Genomic DNA, 21,049 nt, shown 5'->3' with positions numbered 1-21,049 from the left:
TCAGAGGGTCCCTGGCCAGGCACACTGCCACCTGCTTGTGAGCCCTGGGTGTGCTCAAACCTCAAACCGCCTGGTCTGGTACCTCAGAGGGAGGAGGGGAAGGCAGGTGGCAGGCAGCTGGGTCTTGAAGGATCCCTATGTTTGCCACCAGGTACAGGAAAGAGGAAAAGGCAGACGGAACAGCCAGGTAAGCGCTTGCCTGCATTAAAAGGATGAGCAGAAATGTGAGGGTGGGAGGGGGCAGATAGTGAGTTCATGGTAATTTCTTGCCTAAAAATAATAGTCACTTAAGGAAATGCTTTCTATTTTTCCAGTGACCGATGCCAGGGGAGTCATATGTTATGTCCAATCCACAGAACTCCATAGGTATCTTACAAATGCTCCCACTTTGTCAGAAAGGAAACGGAGGCGCAGGAAATTGGACCCCTCTTCCTAATGCCACGTGTAGGAAGTGGAGGAATGTTTTACGTGCAGAAGTTACACACAGGCTGGGCCACAGTCTGGCTCCCCTGCCTATTGGTCCTGTGAATCTGGGTGAGTGAAGCTGAGATGACACCTACCTCTCAGGGTCTTTGTGCGGCAGGACCACTAGGCACACATGACTGTGGCCCGTGCGGAGCCCATGCTCAGGGCGTGGGCAGGACTCAGCCTCTCTTTGCAGGCCCGCAGGCTGCAGCCCCTGAGGACCGAGAGCCCCTGGCATTGGGGAAGGGGGTGAGTGGGGAGTGAACTGACTAAGAGTAAATGACGGGGCCCTCTAGAGAGCCTGCATTTTCCCGGCGTTCAGGAAGTGGGACTGTATTTTGGAAAAGATCGTGGAAGATTGAATGTCATCTGGCCTTGTCCTCACAGATCCTGGGAAATGGCTGACAACAGTGTCCTGGCCCAGGGTAGCATGTCCTGCCCCTTCCTGCTACTTTCTCCCAACATCGACCCTCAGTCCTGCCTGCTGTCCTCTAAACTGCCATGCCACATTGCCCGGGCGGCTGGTCACCACCGTTCCCTCGCGCCTCTGCGGGGCTTCCGGGTGGCTATCGGCTTCCGTCTTGGTCACATCCTCCTTAGGGTGGGCAATGCCAGCGCCTCTGCTTGTGGAACCAGCACTGCTCTCCCGGAATAAGCCGTGACCCTGAGGGTGGGAAGGACGGAGCAGTGACTCCTGGCATGAAGCGGTGAGCCCGTCTTCAATGCGGAAGTGGCTTTTCCATGCTGCCCAGGAGCCCTGTGTGTCCCATGGGTTAGCAATAACAAGACTTGGAGGGCCGGCCCCGCACTGGAGAAGGTGAACAGCGGGATATAAACCATCTTTCCACCTGGGAGGAGGGAGCTCCCGGTGCAGCCAGACCCTCCTCCGCAGCAGAGAACATTGCTGCTGCAAAGATAGTAACAGAATTCGACATTCCCCACTCTCTGGGGAAGAGATTAGATGTATAATAGCCATTTTCAAGAGCCGGGGAGGAGTGCAGCTAAAGAGGGGGAGGAGGGGCGACAGCCTGCTGGTTATGCACACGGGCACCTTTCCATTTTTAAAGCTCCACAGGATTCTCTCCCCAAACAGCACATTTTGCAGCCTCCAATTTCCTTCTCTGTGCTCTGTTAGCATCAAGCCGTCTCCCTGTGCCATTCAGTTCCCTCTTCAAGTGCGTGTGTCTGTGTGATGGGACTGAGTGGGCAGCTTCTGGCCTCTCCTGTGGCCTGTCACTTGCCTGCCACGCAGGGCCAGCGTGACGGCGCTATCACAGCCCCGCCAGCTTGCTCCAGCCCCACGTGGTTCCCTGGGCCCACAGGGAGGGTCTGGGGCTATTGATTTCACTCCAGCCCCCCAAGTGCCAGTAACCTATCTTGGCTTCAGGAGCAGTTTTTCATGGAAGCTAAGAGCCACCTGACTCGTGAAAAACCATTTCTTGGGTCTGATGAACAAAATCTGGGAGGAAGATTTCCTTTCCTGCAGGGTCCAGAAATAGTCCAGCTCCGATTCCTTGAAGGACCTGTGTTTTACCCCTTCCCAGGCCACTCAAATGCAATCCAGCTGACATCATAGTCAACTCCCTTGACCTCAAGATGGAGCCTGACAATATGCCCTATCTGTGTAGCACTTTGTAATTCCCAAGTTCCTTTACTTCTAAAGTGTTGTTTAATCTTCACAGCAATACAGGAGGTAGGCTGGACCTGTATTATTCTAGTTTTAACAGAAGCAGCTACCAAAGCTCAGAGTGGTTAAGTGACTTGCCCAAAGTCACACAGCTGCCAGGAAGTAGGGTAGGACCATAAGTCTTTGGGACTTGGGTTTGGGACTCTTGGTGTTCACTGTACCATACAGGTCCCGCCTCCTTCCCTACAGCGCTCAGGTACGTGTACTGAGGAGTGGAAGAGTCTGGACTTTTCACTTAGGGACTTGGGGTGCAGAGGTGGTCCCAGCAGTCAGAGTGGACCTAGGGCAGAGGCAGGGGAGCAGGGGCTTCTGGGCATGGGGTGAGAGTGCAGGTGGATTAGGGAAATGAATGCCTGCATCTGTGAGTTAGTGACACACAGGATGGGGTTCGCACAGTCGGACTGGAGGAGGGCACCAGGCGGCACTTCCAGGAACGACCCAGAGGGGGAGGGGGAGGCTGGCAGAACACAGCTCCCATCTAGAACCGTCACTTACAAGATGCCTGGCTTTTCGCTTGCTGGAGCCCAGCCTCTGCAGAACGGGCCGCTGGGCCGCGGCAGCTGGCCTCATGCCCACTCTCCTGTTACCAATGAAAACCACAGGCACAGACTCGGAAAGTCAGTATTTGGTTCTTGAGTGGCTATGTTAGGATTTTATTAACCAGGAGCAACCCAGGGCGCGCAGTCGTGGGTTTGCACAGACACGTGTCTCAAGAATCCTGGATGTGCTTCACGGTGGAGTTGAGAATTTCTAGTCCATGAAGCTCTCTCAGCTGAGCAGCAAACCTGTCGTAATTGGAATACAAGCTCCAGGACCTGTGTGCGGACTGCTGAGCCCAGGCCGCCCCTCACTAGCCTGGCGGGGAGGGGGCAAGGGGCCGAGGCTGGGGCCCTGGAGCCCTCAGGGAGGCCCGCAGACACTGCCAACACTCTCGCTGAGTGGCGGGTGTGACAGCTGATCCGATGGCACCTGCTCTCGGGAACTTTGAGCTCACACTAGCTAATGTGCCATACTTTCTGTGGAAGAAAGGCTCTCCATTCCTCCCATTTGAACAACCAGACAGAACTTGAAAGGACCTTGGATGCCATCCAAGCCAACCCTCTCATTCCACGGAGGAGGAGTCAGAGGCCTGAGGCTGCAAAGGACGGAGCCCGACAGGCCGGACACCCTCCCTGCCAAGGGAGGCACCCCCTCTATGCCGGGGCTCAGGGCTCCGTCATGCAGCCACGGTGGGACCTGCTGGGAGCGTGAATGACTAGGAGTTTAAATGTTTAAACGCATCAGAAAGAACAGAGTATGAGGTAAACAGGAGCAGTGGACGCAGTTAGAGCAGAGCTGGCTTGCCCTGGCTTGTCCACGTCTCATGTTGGTTTGCTCCAGCAGGAGAATGTTATGAGCACTGGACCTTCTCCCATATGCTCAGGCCCTGGGCAGACAAGAATGAGGGGAGGGCTAACTCTTTTTGGAAAAGTAGAGGGGAAAGAAGGAGGGAGAGCGGAGAGATGGTGACAGGGAGAGGAAGGAGGAATGGAAAGAGGAGGATGGAGAATGACGGAGTGGAATCAGAGAGGGCAATGGAAGGAAGCAAATCCCTGTCAGATAAAAGTCTTCCCTCTCTGGGTGGAGCCTGAGGGCCCCCAGTTCCCTCAGGGAAGGCTTCCTCCAAGAGGCAGCTACGAGGGCCCAACCCTGTCTGCAGGGAAGGAACCAGGGCTCCCGGTGCAGATCCCAGCCATGCAGGCGCCTGCTCGTTCTGAAACATGACCAAGGCCCACCCCCCGCACACCTGGGCTCGGCCGTGCACAGCTTCCCCAGAGCAATCCCTGCGTTCAGCGACACAGCCCTCTCCCCCACATCGCGGGCTGCGAGCTTCAACAGGACTTGCACGATGTCCGTCTTCAGCAGGGAGGACGCCACCTGGGGCACCTCCATGCAGTTCCCCAGGCAGAGGGCGGCGTTGCCCACCAGAATCTCATCCTCCGAGCTGAGCAGCGTCATGAGAACACTGAAGTCTGCAGGAGGAGAACATACATCAGTCACTCCAAATCCCAAGCAGGAGGCTGGCAGAGGGATGGACGGCGCGAGGAGGTGTCAGTAGACGCTGAGGTGCCCAGAAGCTCTGAGATAGGGCATGTCACTCCCTCATTTAGCAAAAGTGTACTGAGTGCCATCGGCTCCTTGCGGTGTGTGTCTCTGACATACCTCAGAGGCCTTGGGCAGCGTCTGGCACAACACTGATGGGAGTGGGTGAATGCTGCATGGCAGGCACGCAGGGCTGTCTTCTCTAAAGTCCCCAGCCTTTACCTCTACTCTCCACCTGACAGCCCCTAGTGGGAGGCCACCGGCCTGCATCCTGGGCTGCAGGGCAAGCAATAGGGCCCAGAAGAAAGGTTCCTGCCTGCATGGAGGGGCCCTGGTGAGTCCCCTCCTGGCACATTCCAGGGGAGGGGTAAGGAGAACAGCAGCAGGCTGCCTGGCCTGGGAACCCTGCTACCAATGACTGCAGCCGATCTCAGTTACTAGAGCAACGCTGGGCTCAGACTCCAGTGACTGTCCTTGCTCACTAAAAGTTGAACCTGTTTCTCCCCCCTCCCCTGGTGAAAGAGGAGAACCCATGTTAGGTCAGTCGGTCTAAGCAGAATGCTTTAGAAACAATTTCATTTTAACTTGGCGACAGGCGGTAGCTCCCAGCTTCAACCCTGTTACCTGAGTCTGCAGCCTGGGCCTGCTACCTGTGCGCAGCCCAAGGCTAATTCAATGCTTTCCGAGCTGAAGGTGAGATGACATCTACAGTGTAAGCACAGCTGAAGGCCGGGGAGAGGTAGCGGCTTTCCACTAAGTCCCTCCTTTCTGCTCACCTGCGGTTCTCTTTGCCGCTTCAAGGATGACTAACCTCTGGGGTGTGGGCTCCCCTTAATGAAAGCATCACTTACTCTTGTCCAGTCTTATCACTTCCTCTCGTGCTTCATGGCAACTGTTGGTGCAGATGGCGAGGGTCTTCACGGCATAACGCGAGGCGGTCTGGCCTCCCGCCTAGATTGCGAATGAGATTAGAAAAATACCATCAATCCTGCGACTGTTCTTGGCAGAAACCACAGTGAGCAGCTGTGACTTGCTCACGACGTCCTAACGTCTAAAGGAGAGGCCCACGGAGAACGGACGCACTTCCAGAGGAGCGTGGCCCTGCGGAGGGAGTGGCACTCACCCCCTCCCCAGCACAGCCCACACCAGGGGGTGCAGGCCTGACACGTACACCTGAGGAATCGCCTGGCAAGGCTTTGTGAGAGTGGCTGAGAAGAGAACGATGCTGTTGACTGACAGATCAACCAAAAAGGGAGGGAAGGACCCGTTCACTGCAGGATTTGAGAACAAGGGCTGACTTGCCAAGGTTGCCAGGCCTGCACAGAGAACATCAGGGACCTACATCATTTTACGAGGTGACAACTGTCAAATCATAACCTAATGCACGGTGCATATATGCATGCATAACACCACGTGTGTGCATGCAATCGGCAGCCTCTGGCAGGTTTGCAAGAGTTGTCCAGAGTGAATGACAGTCATCATGCAAGTGGCAGCCGAAACTCAGACTACCCTGTCCTGCCCTCTCAATACTGTCCCTGACCCAGCACAGCAGCCCCACGCACAGCAAGCATGCTTCCTGGCCCTGTAAGCCTGGAGTTTTATGAGTAAGTCTCCCACGGGGTCACCACACTAACATGGGTGAGTGACCCTCCTGGGCATAGCTATCGCGGGAGGGATCCAGAGATGGCAGTTGCGTGCATCCCCTCGCCCTTCCGGGTGAGTCTGGTTACCTGTTGTACCCACTCGCTCAGACTCACTGCACACATATCACAGGGAAACCTGAACAGCCTTGTGTTACATCCTTTTGTAACTGCACCCTGCGTATCTCACAGTGGAGTTACATCCTCCATCCTCCAGACAACTGGATAAAGCGCCGGGAGCGGGAAAACGCGAGCAGAGTAAGAGGCTGAGAAACCTTGGTGGGAGTTACTCAGATCATCGTTTTCCGGGACAGAGGCCATGCATGTGTAGGACAGGCTCGGACACAGGGTTTCTATGTGTATTTAATGGGCAGTTTACCTATTTAATTTATTTACTTACTTACTTAGAGGAACACAAGGAGGGAGGGGGAGAGAGAGAATTTGTCGTTCCACCTGTTTCTGCATTCATTGGTTGATTCTTGTACGTGACCCCAACAGAGATGGAACCCACAGCCTCGGCACATCTGGATGATGCTCTAACCAACTGAGCCACCCAGCCGGGGAACAGTTTACTTATCTATTCTCCACTCTTTTGTTGATGCTCAGAGCACAGTCTGGGTGGACACACAGAAGAGAATCCCCATTCAAGGTTGAAATCTAGCAGGGGTGCAATAGTGGCACCTCACTTCTGTTCCCCAAATAAAATAAGACGTTCCTGGAAGCTCCAGAGGTTGTGAGCAATGACGGCATTTTACCTTCAGGAACTTAATCATTTTCTTCACCACTCCTGCTCTCAGGGCCTCCGCAACGATTTCCAGGGAGGAAGGAAGGGTGCGGCTGAGAACGCCAGCAGCTCTCTAGGGAAGCAGACAGTGAAGGGTAACTCAAAGTTCCTTTCAGACATGCTGAAGACCTTTACAAGTAAACCAGGGGGAGGTGAAACAACCATTAACATTGGAAGCCAAATTTGCACCTTGATCTTAAAAATATGTCATGGCCAAGTAGCAAGCACTGTTGTTTTTAATGCAGCTGCCAGGTAGGCCATTCAAAGGGCTGCGAACATTGTCCCTGGAGCATCGTGGCTCCGCTCATTTCTGCTTCCCACAGGCCACCCAGTTCTCCTTTCGTAAGCCCTGGCCACTCCGCGGTGCTGGTACCAGGCCCGGGGCAACCTTCCTGGATTGATCCTCTGGGTCTTTTAGCTTTTCCTTTATTTGTTCTGAATCTGTCTTTTTGTTCTATTCTCTGGGAGACTTCCAGTTCTAATTCTTTAAAATAGAAAGCTATTACTACAATTTGGCTATAATACTACTTTGAATTTTTCTGAGGATACAAATAATAGTTATTACTTTTTTGCTCTTTCCTACACCATCTCTGTTTGTTTGTTTGTTTTTCTGGTCAATTTTTCTGTTTATTGTGGTTTTTCTATTTATGTGTATGGCTTTCCTGAAATGTCTGGGGACCCTTAGCTGCCGATCACACTTATCAAAAAGATAACACAGTATGTTTGGGCCTGCTGCGTTTATGGGAAGCTGGTGAGAAAGTGGCAGGTGGCACCCCCAGATACTAGACAGCACACACGTCTTCTCCGGACTCCCGGTGCCTCTGAAGAAACGTGCTCAGATTCTGTGCCTGGGGGACAGACAGGGGCTGCCGAGTGCAGTCCCCGAGGCTCCCACTGCTGCCCTGTGGCACCTGGCATTTGGAAGGTGCCATCTTCTCCAGGGTCCCTTCCCAGCGCTGTGCCCCTCAGTCTGTGCTCTACACCCAGGTTTCTCCAGCTCTGCCTCTCCTGACCCACTGGTGTCCTCTTGCCTGTTCACTTTGTTGATGTGGGTTTCTCCTTCCCCCTATGCCTGTAGTCTCATTTTAAGAAGCCTCAGAGGGAGAAGGCATAGACTGTGTTAGCACAACATCAGTCTTGCTTCCTTCGGGGGCTGGAATGTCTCCACAGCTGACAGCACAGGTCTCTTTCCAGGCTCGAGACAGTAGAGAGCACCCTAAGGAAGGACCGATTCTCCTGCTGAAGCTGCTGCCCCCAACTGTGGCACATGCAGAGTCCTGCGAAAGTCTGGCCAAGAGAGTCCTAAATGGTTAGCAAAAAGCTAGTGCTGGCCTAGCTTTAGGTTTAGACTAGAGGTGGGGACTATACAGCCCGTGGGCCATGGAAGGCCCACAGAATCATGTTGTCTGGTCCTGCCAAGGCATTAGGGGTGAGTTAATTAAATGTCTGACCAAATATAGCAGGCTAATTTTTAAGTTGATAATTCTGTATGGCCCAAGAATGATGTTATAAATATCCAAATGGCCCTTGGCAGAAAAAAAGGTTCCCTATCCCTGATTTAGACCATCCAGAAAATCCAATACCCAACAACAATGGTGCTCACCATTGGATCCTTTCTGAGGATCTGATGGAAGTTGTGCTGCCCCCAACCCATGAAAATGCACATACACTCAGAATTTTCTATACAATTGCAGTGGGTTCCAAGGAACTGCAGACCTACCACGCGTTCCTGGAGCCCAGGTTAAAAACCCGCTACAATGCCGGAACTGACCTCAGGGAAGTGTGGGCATGCCAGCTCCAAACAGGATGCTCTGGGTCTACTCAGAACTTTCACCCCCATCCTGGAACCGGCCTCCAGTCTGTGACCTTTGAAGGGCTGGCTCCCCAGGATGCCCTGAATGTGACTCCAGTGATTTTTCTAGGCTTTGGGGCCCTAATAGGTGGGAAAGTTGGGGTAATTCTTAATGTGCATTTATACCACATCCTGGGATTCTGGCAAATAGCCTCTTGAACCACATCAGTATCCCCTGATGCACTGTGCTCCCCATCCGCCTTCTCAGTTTTCTTATCCAAATGGAAATGGAGTTTAAAAGCCATTCCAGCATCTACCGCCAAGGGGGCTAAGGCCAGCATGCTTAAACAGCCTCCGGGATCACTGGCTTGAAAACCTGGGTTTGGTTCTGTTGATCATGGAAAAGAGATTCTACATAAAATCGCATGACCCATTCCATTTGCACAAGGATATCTTGAAATAGGACAAATCAGATAAGTTCCAGACCAGACACCAAAGGGCTCCTGGACTCTAGGCAGCTCCACAGATGGGTGCTGGGCAGTGGTCACCAAATCCCATGAAGCTGAAGGCAAGTCTGAGGATTGTGTGATTATGGGCACCATTCTGAGGAGCGTGCCCTCCCCATCCCTCAGAGCTGGCAGAATATCAAAGGTGTGATGCCTTTGAAAGGGTAAGATGCACCGACATTACAACAACACGAAGGAGAACAAAGGATGCTGTTCTGGCTCTCCTGCTCTTACTGTCAGGACTCCTCCATCCTGGCTGTTCAGTAGCAACATGCACCTCCTGCTCACCTCCGCGGCCCAGACCTGCAGCCATGGGGACAGAGACAGGGCTGTGAATGCTCTGGTCATCAGAGTCCTTGATGGAGCTCCCTCTGAGCCCTGATGAGAGCTGACCACCCTCCTGTTCACCACCACATTCCCTCACAACACCTACTGCTCTCCCCTCTCTATAGGGCACCATACCTTGAGGGCAGGAACCACATTTTATCTGACTTTGTAAATGCAGGACCTAGCAGCGTGCTCATCCTGCACACTCAATTTTTTCTGAATGAGCACCTGACCAAGTGACTCATCTATCCCTCAGTGAAGCAGAGAGAGCGTCCCCCAGCATTTCCCAGTCCCACTGCCCGTGCTGGCTCTAGGGGTTTCTAGCTCTTGGCGAAAATGAGAACAGTCTATGCAACAGAATGTGTTTAGGTTGTTCCAGGGTTCAAGTTAGGGAGAAAAGAATACTGTACCTCAGAGACAAAGGGGGACTGAAGACACAAGTTCATCATGAGTCCCAGGAGTGCATATATGACGTCTCTGGACAGATCTACATCCTCCTCACACCTGGCCTTTGAAAACAAAACAAGGCAACCCATGACCTTTCTGTCATGCAGGTTCTACACACACACACACACACACACACACACACACACACACTAGTATACTAGAGGCCTGGTGCATGAATTCATGCATGGGTGGGGTCCCTCGGCCTGGCTAGCAATCAGGCCGATTGGGCCGGTAGGCCAGAGTGGAGGGACCGCAGGAGGGTGGCTGGCTGTAGGAGGTTGGTTGTGGGAGCACACTGACCACCAGGGGGCAGCTCCTGTGTTGAACATCTGCCCCCTGGTGGTCAGTGTGCATAACAGTCGCTTAGGCTTTTATATATAGAAATATATATTTCTATATTAAGTTGATTTTAGAGAGAGAGGAAGAGAGAGGGAAAGGAAGAAGGAGAGGGAGAAGGAGAGAGACACATCTATCTGATGCCTCCCGTATACACCCTTACTGGGGATCAAACCTGCCACCTTTTGGTGTATGGGACAATGCTCCAAACAACTGAGCCACACCAGCCAGGGCTGCCTTGTAGTTTTTAAAGTCATCTTCCCTTGGCAATGGTCTCAGCATTACTGACACTGCTTACACTGCCAATTTCATGAACCTACATGATACTGGAAGATTAGAGACCAGTCTATGAGTTAGTGTTAGTGTGGAACACTCCCAAGGAGTCTCTTGTGCCTCTGCCATGTGACCCTGGTTCAACCTGGTCCTGTGTTTACACTGAAGACTGAGCTGCTCAAATGGGTGGCCAAGCCAACTCCGCCAGCAAACCCTTCAAGGCTCTCCGGGGTGAATGAGACATGATGTGGAGGCTTGCTGAGGTCGGCCGCCCATAAAATCTGTGGTTACAGAAGGAAGAAGCCACTGGCTCCAGCACTCTCAAACAGAATTTTTAGAAGATTTAGATAACGAAGAAGAAGCCAATACCCCCAAAGCAGATAGAAGACCAGCCTTAAGGAGAAAAGCTAAAATACCATGAGGCCCAAGCAAGCATCCCCAAATTCCTCAGAGGCAGACATCTGTCTTCTGGTGGCAGCGTCAGCACTGAGGTTCCCCATGATGGCAACACACTGGCTGAGAGCTGAGGTGTTGACTTCCTTGGGGTCCCGCTTCTAAAAGAGAATCGTGAGAAAGCAAATGTGCAGAGAGCAGGCAGATGATGCCAGCGTCATCCCCAGAGGCACCCCTCGTGCACCAAAACGCCTGGGAACCAGAGAGTGCAGCATCACACTGGCATCAATGGGGTCATGCTGGCAATAGGGTGGAGGCACATGGGTTAACCCCAAAGCATGTGGCCTGGAACAGAGAGGCCTTGGGCTCATCTCAGGGATACCACCAACCAGCCTGGACAGCAGAGCTTCCACTTCCACGTCTGAAAGACTGGGCCATGGACGTGCTCAGGTCCCCTGAGACGTGGCTCCCCAGGGACAGGGGCTAGTCCCAGCATGCTCTCCTCGAACTCCCCCACCCCCTTGCTCTTCCCTGCCTCCCCAGCTCAGATCTCCACACTCGCCCTCCTGACCTGGACAACTGTCATTCAGGGTGGCACACAGTCCTTATGACCAGACTTGGGATCACAGGGGACTGATGAACCTGAACACTCTCTCGCCTTCACCCCAGACGCAGAGGCCACGTCCAGCTCTTCCTCCCCCGCGATGAGCCTGCATGTGCCCTCTCCACCTGGCCCAGCTAGCGCTGTTTTAATAAGAACTGTGTAAATTCCAGCTGTGAATAAATGATTCCTGAACCTGAGAGTCAACAGGCGCTCTGGAGTGTGACTGTGTTTAAACTGCTCATGCCCCTGAGAGTCAGAGATGATGAAACGAAGACCTGCTCACCAGCACGCCTCTGAGAGCCGGGAGAACACCTGCGAGGTTGGCCCGGAACCAGACTTGGAATCTGTTGGGAGAACACCAGCCGTGATTTAGCTCCACACTGTACAAGCTATAGGAGAAATGCAGTCTCAGGGGACGGGGTGAACAGACACAACCTCTGGGCCCCTGTGTTTGCCATGTGCCTGGATGACTCATTCGGAAACAGAAGAGAATGCTCCAGGTATATGATGCGGCTTTCATCTCTCCAAGTCTGAAGAATTGCCTTTGATGTTAAACATCAGGTCTCAGATGGCAGCACTGATGCAGAAAGTGCTGGAATCCCTAGGCTCTGCCAAACTGACCTCCCAACCCCCTGCCCTCCCCTCGCTCCGAGTCTGCGCTGTGTGCTGTGTACTGTGTAAACAGGAAGTGCAGTGCAAGCATGGTTCCTCGGCACAGCCACAAAGAGACCTAGCTACACATGTGTCTCCAGTGCTACACGTGTCTCCACATGCTGTGCACTATTTCTACATGCTACACACGTGTCTCCACATGCTACACACATCTCTGCACACTACACACGTCTCCACATGCTTCATACCTCTACATGCTACAAACCTCTACACACACCCACATGCTACACACATCTCCATATGCTACGCATAGCTCCACATTACAAACACATATCCATGTGCTACATGTCTCCACATGTTATGCACATCACATGCCACACACGTCCCTACATGCTACACTCATGTCTCCACATGCTACACATGCATCTCCACACGCCAGGAGCAGCTACTGAGTCCCCAGCCTGTGCCAAGGGCCTGTCCAGGAGCAAAGCAGCACTCTCTCATGATCATTTCTAAGCACGATGTTCTAAAGGTGGTGAGGAAATTAAACAAAAAACAAGAGACACTGAAAAAAAACAACAACATTTAAGAATTATGAAAAATGTAAGACCTTTACTGAATTCCCCAGTAGCTAAGCCAAAAAAAGCAGGGGGGATGGTTACCCATAATGCCACTGGCAACCCAAGAGGAGGCTCCATTTTACTGTGCACTCTCTCCCTCACTCACATCTATTCAGTACACATTTGCTAGGCAGTTCCCATTAGGTGCTGATTAAGGGAAAGAAGCTTCCCCAACACACAGTAGGCTTGTCTAATGTGTTTTAAGTACATTACTGCTTCCAACCCCGTTGAGGACTGGGTCCCCTGCCCCGAGGGGCTGGAACAGCAGTGCTGACCACGGCCCAGGAAGGCATCAGCCCTCCTACTCAGTGGGCCTGCGATGCCCACTGGCCAGCCTCCCTCTACGCTGCACATTCTAAACTATCAGAAAGTCAGCAACAGTTAACGAGAGATGTCAACTTCGTAAATAAATGTTACCTTTCTTCCAGTGCCAAGTCTGTGAGCAGTCCCATGGCTGAGGTGGCCCTCTCGTCTGAGAAGTCAAGAAATGACACCAGGGCTTCTAATAATCTGCAAAAAATCCAGTACAACCTCAGAGTGGGCTGTCCTCCAACTGACAGCATTTCCAACAAGGACACCTTGCAAGGCCAAGAAGGAGCCAGATGCAGGTGAGGTAGCTGGAGTGGCCCTGCCATGCCCCCTAGGAAGCCCAGCTCCTGGCCATCCATGACACAGACTCTCCTGCAGAGTGGCTCTACCACCATGTGCAGTCCCAGGGTTGAGCAGTTTTAACCCAAGTTCACTGATTATCAGACGACTACAGGAAGGAATTGCTGGAGCTTCTGCCATGTGACTCTGGCTCGGCCAAATTCAATCACATAAATGACATCTAAATGGCATGCTACTAATCTGCTAATGACTAAAGTAGGAGGGCTCCCTAATAAGGTGGGGGATGGAATAAAGACTTCACAAGATTTTGACAGGCTGCTGAATATATCAGACAAAATTTAATTCAGTGAAACTCAAACTCCCCCACTTAGAGCTGGAAATTCTGCATAACTAACAGAATTGGTAGACCTGGTTTATAACTAGTTCATATGAACAAGATTCAAGGGTTATTGGGTAACTGCAAACCCATTATGAGCAAATAGCCTGGTGGAGTTGCCAAAAAAAAGCTAATGCAACCCCAGGTTTCCCTGACAGACTGACCAGGCCAGGACGAAGCAGGGGCCACTTGTGCAACCAGCAGGCCCATACTCGGCACCCACAATGCGCTCAGTGCTGTGCTCAGTCCGGGGAGGGCAGGACTAAGCACCTGGGTGATATGCCAGAAACAAATTCATGTCAAGTGGGCACAGAGTCCACCTGGTGGGAGGTGTGGGAGGATGGTGATGAAGAAGGCTTCAAAGAGCAGATGGTATGTTAGCTCTCACTTGAAAGTGTAGTGCTGGCTTTTTGTTCCTTTGTTCATTCAATTGACACCTGCTGGGCACTGTCCAAGGAGCTTGCAGGCCAGTGTTAGGCACACGGGGAGCAGAGCATTCCAGGCACAGCACACAGTATTCACCAAGACGACGTGGCATCAGACAGCAGGGCACATTTGGGGGCTGCCAGCCGGTCCTCACAGTGAGTGCTTAGGGTGTGAGGAGAGGACAGGGAATGGCGAGGCTAGAGATCTGGACAGGGCCAGCCTGTCATAGTGGCCTTCTGTGGCCTGCTGGAAAGTCTGCACTCTGCCCTGCAGGACGAGGTGTCCCCAGTGTGGCGGGTAGAGGACTTACTTGGTAGTGGGGTGTGTGTGGGGGGGCGGATTCTTGAGCCCACCTCAGCCTGGTGCAGTGATGGCGAACCTATGACACGCGTGTCAGAGGTGACACGAGAACTCATTTTTTGGGTTGATTTTTCTTTGTTAAATGGCATTTAAATATATAAAATAAGTATCAAAAATATAAGTCTTTGTTTTACTATGGTTGCAAATATCAAAAAATTTCTATATGTGACACGGCACCAGAGTTAAGTTAGGGTTTTTCAAAATGCTGACACGTTGAGCTCAAAAGGTTCGCCATCACTGGCCTAGTGGAAGGAGGCTGCACTTAAACCAAGTCCGCAGGTATTCCTGGGTACCATACTTCTCAGCAGCTGGAGAACTAGTCTTATAGGCAGTAGTCATGCTAGTATTTTCAGTAGGAAACTAACAGGACAGATGTGCACGTTAGACAAATCCCTTTGGTGGCACGGTGGAGGCTGGATTGGGGCAGGTAGTATAGGAAGCAGGGAGTCCATTGGGGGGAAATGGATTATCGAGACTAAAGACTGAACCAAGGCAGAGGCAGAATAAGATGTACAGTAGAGAAGAGAGGTGTTCGCAGTGACCTAGGAGGAGTGGCTGGAGAGGGACGTTGGGAGGGAGCCTGAGGAAATGAATGCAGGAGATGCTGAGAAGGTAGGACTGACAATACACCATCGTCTTACAGATGTAGGGAGCCATCCAGGGAGCCCTCAGGATGCTAGCTTAGGCAGCTGGGGGGATGGAAATGCCACCTCTGAAGACAGAAAGTGCAGGCAGAGGGTCTGGTTTGCAAAACCACTCACTTCTGAATGATTAAGTTTGTGATACTCATGGTACTGAGATGGAGACGCCCAGGGGCAGAGGGGGTTTTCTTCCAGCACTTTTGAGAGAGAGCGACTTACGGGTGATAATTAAGGGTGCGGGTGAGAGGAGGGCCAAGGGTAGGGTCCTGGGGTCCCTGACTTGGAGGGTGACAGCATAAAGGGAGCTCAAAAAGGAAACCGAGAAGGAAAAAACCCAGGGGTAGGAGGAGGCCAGGAAGATAACATCGATAGGACCAAATGGGCAGTGACGGGAAGAAAGTGCAGAAAGGAGCCCATCGGGTGGGGTCTGTAGGAAGGTGAGCTCCAGCGCCCACATCTGTGCTACTGCCTTTACTCAGCGGCTTGTCTAGGCAGGGTCTGGAAGTCAAGTCCAGAGGGAAACCAGGATGCTTAACATGGAAAAGACCAGGCTCCTTCATGCCCTGCAAAGTGGGAGAGATGACGTGTTCTGTAGGCCTTTGACAGACTGACCGAGGCTTCAGTATCGGCAGCAGCACTGTCCCAGACTAGAATGGGGCAGGCAGTTTGTGCTCAGTGAGAGGAGGTAATTTTCCATCAACAGCACATCCTGTGGGAGGTGAGAGCCACATCCTTTTGTTAGCTGGGAAAAGACCCCAGTCCATCAGCTGTGATAGTGTCCATCCTAATCAAACTGACTCGAAGCTGGAATCTTCCCTGGAGGGCAGCGTGCACACCATGCACATGCTGGGATGCCCCCGAGGGGACACCGGTGCTGGGCGGGGCTGGGCTGAATAGTTGACAACACCCCAGGCAACTTCAAGTTTCTGCAACTCCCCCACGTCCTCGGGAGTGAATTCAGTGTTCCTCTGTCACAAATCCCTTATTTTACAGTTAGTTCCGATTCTTCCTCCGCCAATTGAGATCTGTTCTCCTCGCTCTTGAAGACGATGCTGATGAAGCTGAGCAGCACAGAGGAGGAGCTGAGCCGGCAGCCTAAGATCATCTTGATTTTAGTCCCAGGAGCCATGAACAACAAGGCTTCTTGCTGTGTGAGAGTGCACATCCTAACTGGATGGAAGAGAGCAGCTGCCCCTTCCCACCCTCCTCATCTCCTTCACTGTTGGCACTTTCTGCTTTGCTGGCAAGCAGCTGTCCCTGTAGATGGACCACACATCAGGAAATGATCCAATGCACAGTAAATGCACTTTCGCATCCGTTTAGGATCTGAGCATGGGCCCTGGAGAGAGCAAATGAGTTGAGTCCGCACCACGTGTCAGGCATGACACTGGCCACTTCCCTCACTGTGGTTGAAGCTGTTTGCTGGCGAACCCCACGGAAACCCCGCCATCGCCTTCTACCCTGCCTGACTCGACTGCGGAAGCCGGAACCATTTTCCAATCACAGGTGGCACGTGACCAAAGAGAAACAGAAGCAGTTGTTTCTCTTGATAAAGGGACAGACCCAGCTGGTGCTAAGCTGTCCTAAAGCGGGAGGTGATGTTTGGAGTGGCAGCAGCCTGTGTGACCATGAGGGACGGGTCAAGAGAAGGACAGAGCCCTTGACTCTGAAACCTTGAAGCCATTCCACCAGCCAATGCCACCTCTGGTCTCTGCTGTTACGGGAGAAAAGAAGACCAGCTCCTCTTGGTCACGTGTTCTGTCGAATGCAACAGAAAATGTTTAGCTGGCATCCACGCATCACCACCCTTAAGCTTCACCATAAGTCTGTGAAGCAGGGAAGACACCAGGCTCATCAAGGCTAAGTAACTTTCCTGGGTCACATAAGCAGACAGAGACAAGCAAGGGTTTGGGCTCATGACTGCTGGCACCTAAAACCTAGCTGTTTCCACAAAGTGGCACTGGCCCTCCTAGTTCCCGTCACTGTCCACTTGTCCCGTCAATGCACCGTATAGGAAAAAGCACCTGGGAGGAATGTGGGTGAGCCCTCCCTGCGAGGTCCCGGGGCCTGCACGCAGCCCGGCCTGCTGCAAACCGTCTCGTTTCACTGCAGAGAGCACATTCCTCGCTTTCTGGTCTAGTCGGGGTGGGCGTTAATGAGAACAGCAGGCATTGAGGTAATAAGCTAAGGCTTTTTGGCTATTTAAAGAGAGCAGGCAGACTCCCAGGATGATCATAAATGCCACTCTCCAAGACACTGGAAAAATTCAAATTAAAACCCAAGCAATTCAAAGATAGCTTAGGGGAGGGAAGCTTACGATACTATAGCTACACTTACGCAAAGAGACCAAAACCAAATAAAACATGTGATGAAGGGACTGAGGAAAGACTGCAGATTGAGGAAAAGTCTGATGGCACCTCTCCTGTCAGAGATGTGAGAGGGAGACGGGCTGCCTTCACTGGGCAGGTGATGTTCTGACACGCGGGCGGATCTTCCTTACCGGGTCAGGTCCAGGTGGCTGATGACCAGGCTCCGGCCGGTCTTCGTCTGGGCGAGCTGCAGCAGCAGGGCCAGGCTCTGCTGCCGGATGGGCAGGACCCCGGAGGCCAAGAGGGAGGGCAGCAGCCTGCCTGAGCCAGGGTGCGTCACAAGCTGGCGCTCGTTTTCCTCTGCAAGACACAGGAGCATTCGCCTTGTGCACCGCGGGCAGCGATTACAGTTCTGTCCCCACCTCCAATCTTTCTCCACTCATCTGAGAGCTGGGATAGTGAAGTGTAAGGGCAGACTCTAGAAGCAGACTGCTGGTCTCAATGACCAGGTGGATGACCTCAGCCGATCTAGTAACTCCTGTGCAACTGCTCCCTCATCAGTGAACTGAGGAAGGTGACGGCTAACAGAGGGTTAAGTGAGTTACTACGTGATGGCGCTTACAGCAGGGACTGGCACACGTACATTAGTATCATTCTTGTCAAAGGCTCCTTGGTATGTCATGTGGAAATGTGAGGAAAGGGGAAGAAGGCAGCTGAACTGTTTTTAGCTGCATATAATGGCCAGAGTCCTTGCGGGAAAACTAGACTGTCCCATGAGAACGCTCAAGAGTAAAGCGTGCCCCCTCCCCGCACGGGAAGCCACTCCAGGCAGTGGCCCTGGGTCTTCCCCTCTCGCTGGGTCACTTCTAACCAGGCGTGTAAATGTGAGGGCATCAGGGGTGCAGGTGGAGTTTGAGGCTAAGCGCTGAAACAGACCCGTTTGTTCAGCTCATGTATTTTTTCTTATTCCGGAAAAGGAGCTCACTGTGAACAACTGAAATAACTATAGAAGGAGAACAGCTGAAAATGAAAGTCCCCGTCTCCTGTACTCCTCCGGTAAGCCCTCCCCGAAAGGAGCTGCTCCGCATCCCTGCGTGAATCCTGTTCCCAGTGTGACCCACCCCACACTGCACCTGGCTTCGCCCTCCCACTCGGCAACGTGCACACACAGGCCCATGTCCTGGCCTGTAAGCAGTCCCTCGATCATGATACTAGTTTGAGTATCATGCCCTTCAGGAAAGAGGCCCCTGCTTCTCTAGTTTTCTAGAACCTATGATTCCTTCACTCTAATAAATCAAGAAAAAAAATTACATGATCTCATATTCAGCAGTTGACAAGCTACATTCACAAGCTCTATTGCTGGCTCCTCACAGGAGCCTGTGAAAAAGGGACACAGCTACCGTTACTCTAATTTTCAGAGTTTATGTCCCAGGTCAGATCTTTTCCTATAAAAATACGATCTTTTAAAAAATAATGAAAATGGTTCAATTTTTTATTTACATCGAGGTCACAAAAGTGATCAGATTCTATAGACGTATTAAACCCCAGAAGATGCTGCTATGTAAAACGCTGAGTCCGGAAGGCAAGCGAACTCCTCACACACGTTACTATCCTGCTATTGCACACGGATCAGTGTCACAGATGTGGCAGATGTGGCAGATGACTGCTGTTGGGGAGCACACAGGACTTGGTTGAAAGTTGTAAGGAGGACATTCTGAGAAAAGGGGAGCGTGTGGAAGGCCGCCTGCCCTGTTTATTGGAATTCCTACTTAGGGGAGACAGGGGAGTATCCAGCGGCATCCCTAATTAGTCCTTGACCTTTCCAAACAAGTCTGTGCTTTGCAGAGCCCCAGGTGTTTACTGGGATCCTTACGCTTAACCCCTGGATGCCCTTGCCTAGAAGACAATGTAAACACGTGTCCTCCCAAGATTACTCACCCCACTGATCGTATCTAAAGATAAAAATTCCAATAATGAGGCAGACAATAGAGGCTCCTCTGGCTACTAAAGCCTGGGGCCCCTGAGCCCTCTCTACACAGTCAACCTGTGTCTGAGTAATCTGTTCACCCGTCATTCAGGGGCTGCTGGTCAGCCCCGGCAGACTGTAAAGCTCGTGATGCTAAACTGGGTCCTGTGGTCAGCAAAAACCTCAGTTGAGACCACCCATCACGCTGACAGCGGCCTCGGCCATGGGGATGGCGCTGCAAGGGTGCCAGGGACCTAAGTGGGTGCAGGCCTTGATTCTGACCCATATGCTTTTTTCTGAGGGAAGGTCCAGACATTGAGTCTCCAGGGCCCGGCCTCTGGGGGAACAAACTTGTCTGCCCACGCAGCTCCTGCATTAATGGGCGTTAAGGGTGATGAGGTGCCCTGACCGGTTTGGCTCAGTGGATAGAGCGTCGGCCTGCAGACTGAAGAGTCCCGGGTTCGATTCCAGTCAAGGGCATGTACCTTGGTTGTGGGCACATCCCCAGTAGGAGGTGTGCAGGAGGCAGCTGATCCATGTTTCTCTCTCATCAATGTTTCTAACTCTCTATCCCTCTCCCTTCCTCTCTGTAAAAAATCAATAAAATATTTTAAATAAAAGGGTGATGAGGTGTGATAGGCCAGGCTTACCGTTCCCCCTGCACACGGCTTGCCAGAGCCTGAGAACAGACACACACAGGGTCTCTGCCACTGCATCCTTTCCTGCCGTGGAAAAGCACCTGGAATGGACAAGGGCGAACAATGTAAAAACTGGAACTCAGTCTTCATCTTCCTTTCAGCTGGTTTCATTGCACCAACAGGCCTACAATATGGGGTGAGAAGTGGTTCTATAATCCAGAGCTGCAGGTCACCAGGACCAAAGGACTGCGAGGCACTGGACTGAGAGCTCCAGACAAGGATGCAGGCTAAGGAGGCCACTCTGGGGGCGGGGAGAGGAGGCAGCGAGGGTCTGAGCCAGGGGCCAAGGGCCATGGTCACACACGACCTGTGCATGGTGGCCAGCACACCACTTAGGGTACATGGGCCTCCTCATGCAGGCAAACATGTGCTGGTGACTCCAACCCACAGTGGCATCCTAAGCCTCAGGAATTACACTAGAATAACTGAAATACAAAATGAAATAAAAATAAATTTAGCAAACAGCCTCCTATCATATGGGTCTTTCTTCAGATGAAATTATAGATGGGAGCAGCCAGGACTCAGCTGACCTCATTTCCTGATATGATCAGCAAAATTCCCGAAGGAAACAAACAGCAATCTTGCAGCTGGTGGGACACCAGCAGCACCGTCGTGTCTCGGACTTTGAAGTGCTTGGAGAAGCCCTGGGAGGTTCTGGGGCCTTCTCTGCAGTCACTGTGGCATAACTAACACTACCCGAGGCTCCGGCTCCAGGGCGCACACAGCACCTCTGCACTGGCCAGGGGCCACCGACAGTGACTGCGCGGGGCTCATCCAGCGAGGTCCTGCCCGTGTCATTAGTGTCTGCTTCCATGAGAAATGCTGGTCTTTCCTTGCGTTGACACTGGCTGTCTTTACAAACATGCCTACCTTCTTATGACTTCATTCTCACTGATGATACTGAATCCATTGTGTGTTCTGAATAAAGTTCGCTCTGCGCCTAAAACAATGTCAGAGAAGCCCATGTCAGACTCCTGAACTGCCTGCTGTCCTGCTGTCACCACGCCGGCTGAGAGGAGGAGCTTTGGGACCACTGTGTACAGGGACTGGGACCACTGCGTACAGGGCCTGGGACGGCTGTGTACAGGGACTGGGA

At 52.3% G+C, this 21,049-nt stretch overlaps 1 protein-coding gene across 1 annotated transcript in view; it reads right to left on the bottom strand.

The window, feature by feature from the left end:
• Positions 1 to 2,776: 2,776 nt before the first annotated feature.
• TTC12 (tetratricopeptide repeat domain 12) overlaps positions 2,777 to 21,049 on the bottom strand; it is a 51,430-nt gene continuing 33,157 nt past the window's right edge. Inside the window, exons 10-21 of the mRNA XM_014539738.1 lie at positions 20,824 to 20,893; positions 19,906 to 19,994; positions 17,481 to 17,649; positions 12,986 to 13,078; positions 11,620 to 11,680; positions 10,756 to 10,893; positions 9,694 to 9,792; positions 9,191 to 9,259; positions 6,630 to 6,731; positions 5,086 to 5,185; positions 3,939 to 4,164; positions 2,777 to 2,937 (exon numbers count right to left, since the gene is read on the bottom strand). Of these exons, the coding sequence (XP_014395224.1) occupies positions 2,862 to 2,937; positions 3,939 to 4,164; positions 5,086 to 5,185; positions 6,630 to 6,731; positions 9,191 to 9,259; positions 9,694 to 9,792; positions 10,756 to 10,893; positions 11,620 to 11,680; positions 12,986 to 13,078; positions 17,481 to 17,649; positions 19,906 to 19,994; positions 20,824 to 20,893 (1,292 nt within the window). The 3' untranslated portion in view covers positions 2,777 to 2,861. The remainder of the gene's footprint in view (positions 2,938 to 3,938; positions 4,165 to 5,085; positions 5,186 to 6,629; positions 6,732 to 9,190; positions 9,260 to 9,693; positions 9,793 to 10,755; positions 10,894 to 11,619; positions 11,681 to 12,985; positions 13,079 to 17,480; positions 17,650 to 19,905; positions 19,995 to 20,823; positions 20,894 to 21,049) is intronic.

Source organism: Myotis brandtii, unplaced genomic scaffold, assembly GCF_000412655.1.
Source record: "Myotis brandtii unplaced genomic scaffold, ASM41265v1 scaffold105, whole genome shotgun sequence".
In the NCBI taxonomy this organism is placed as follows: Eukaryota; Metazoa; Chordata; class Mammalia; order Chiroptera; family Vespertilionidae; genus Myotis; species Myotis brandtii.
Note: the sequence above shows the minus strand (reverse complement) of the source record. Positions and strands in the feature narration are given on the sequence as shown.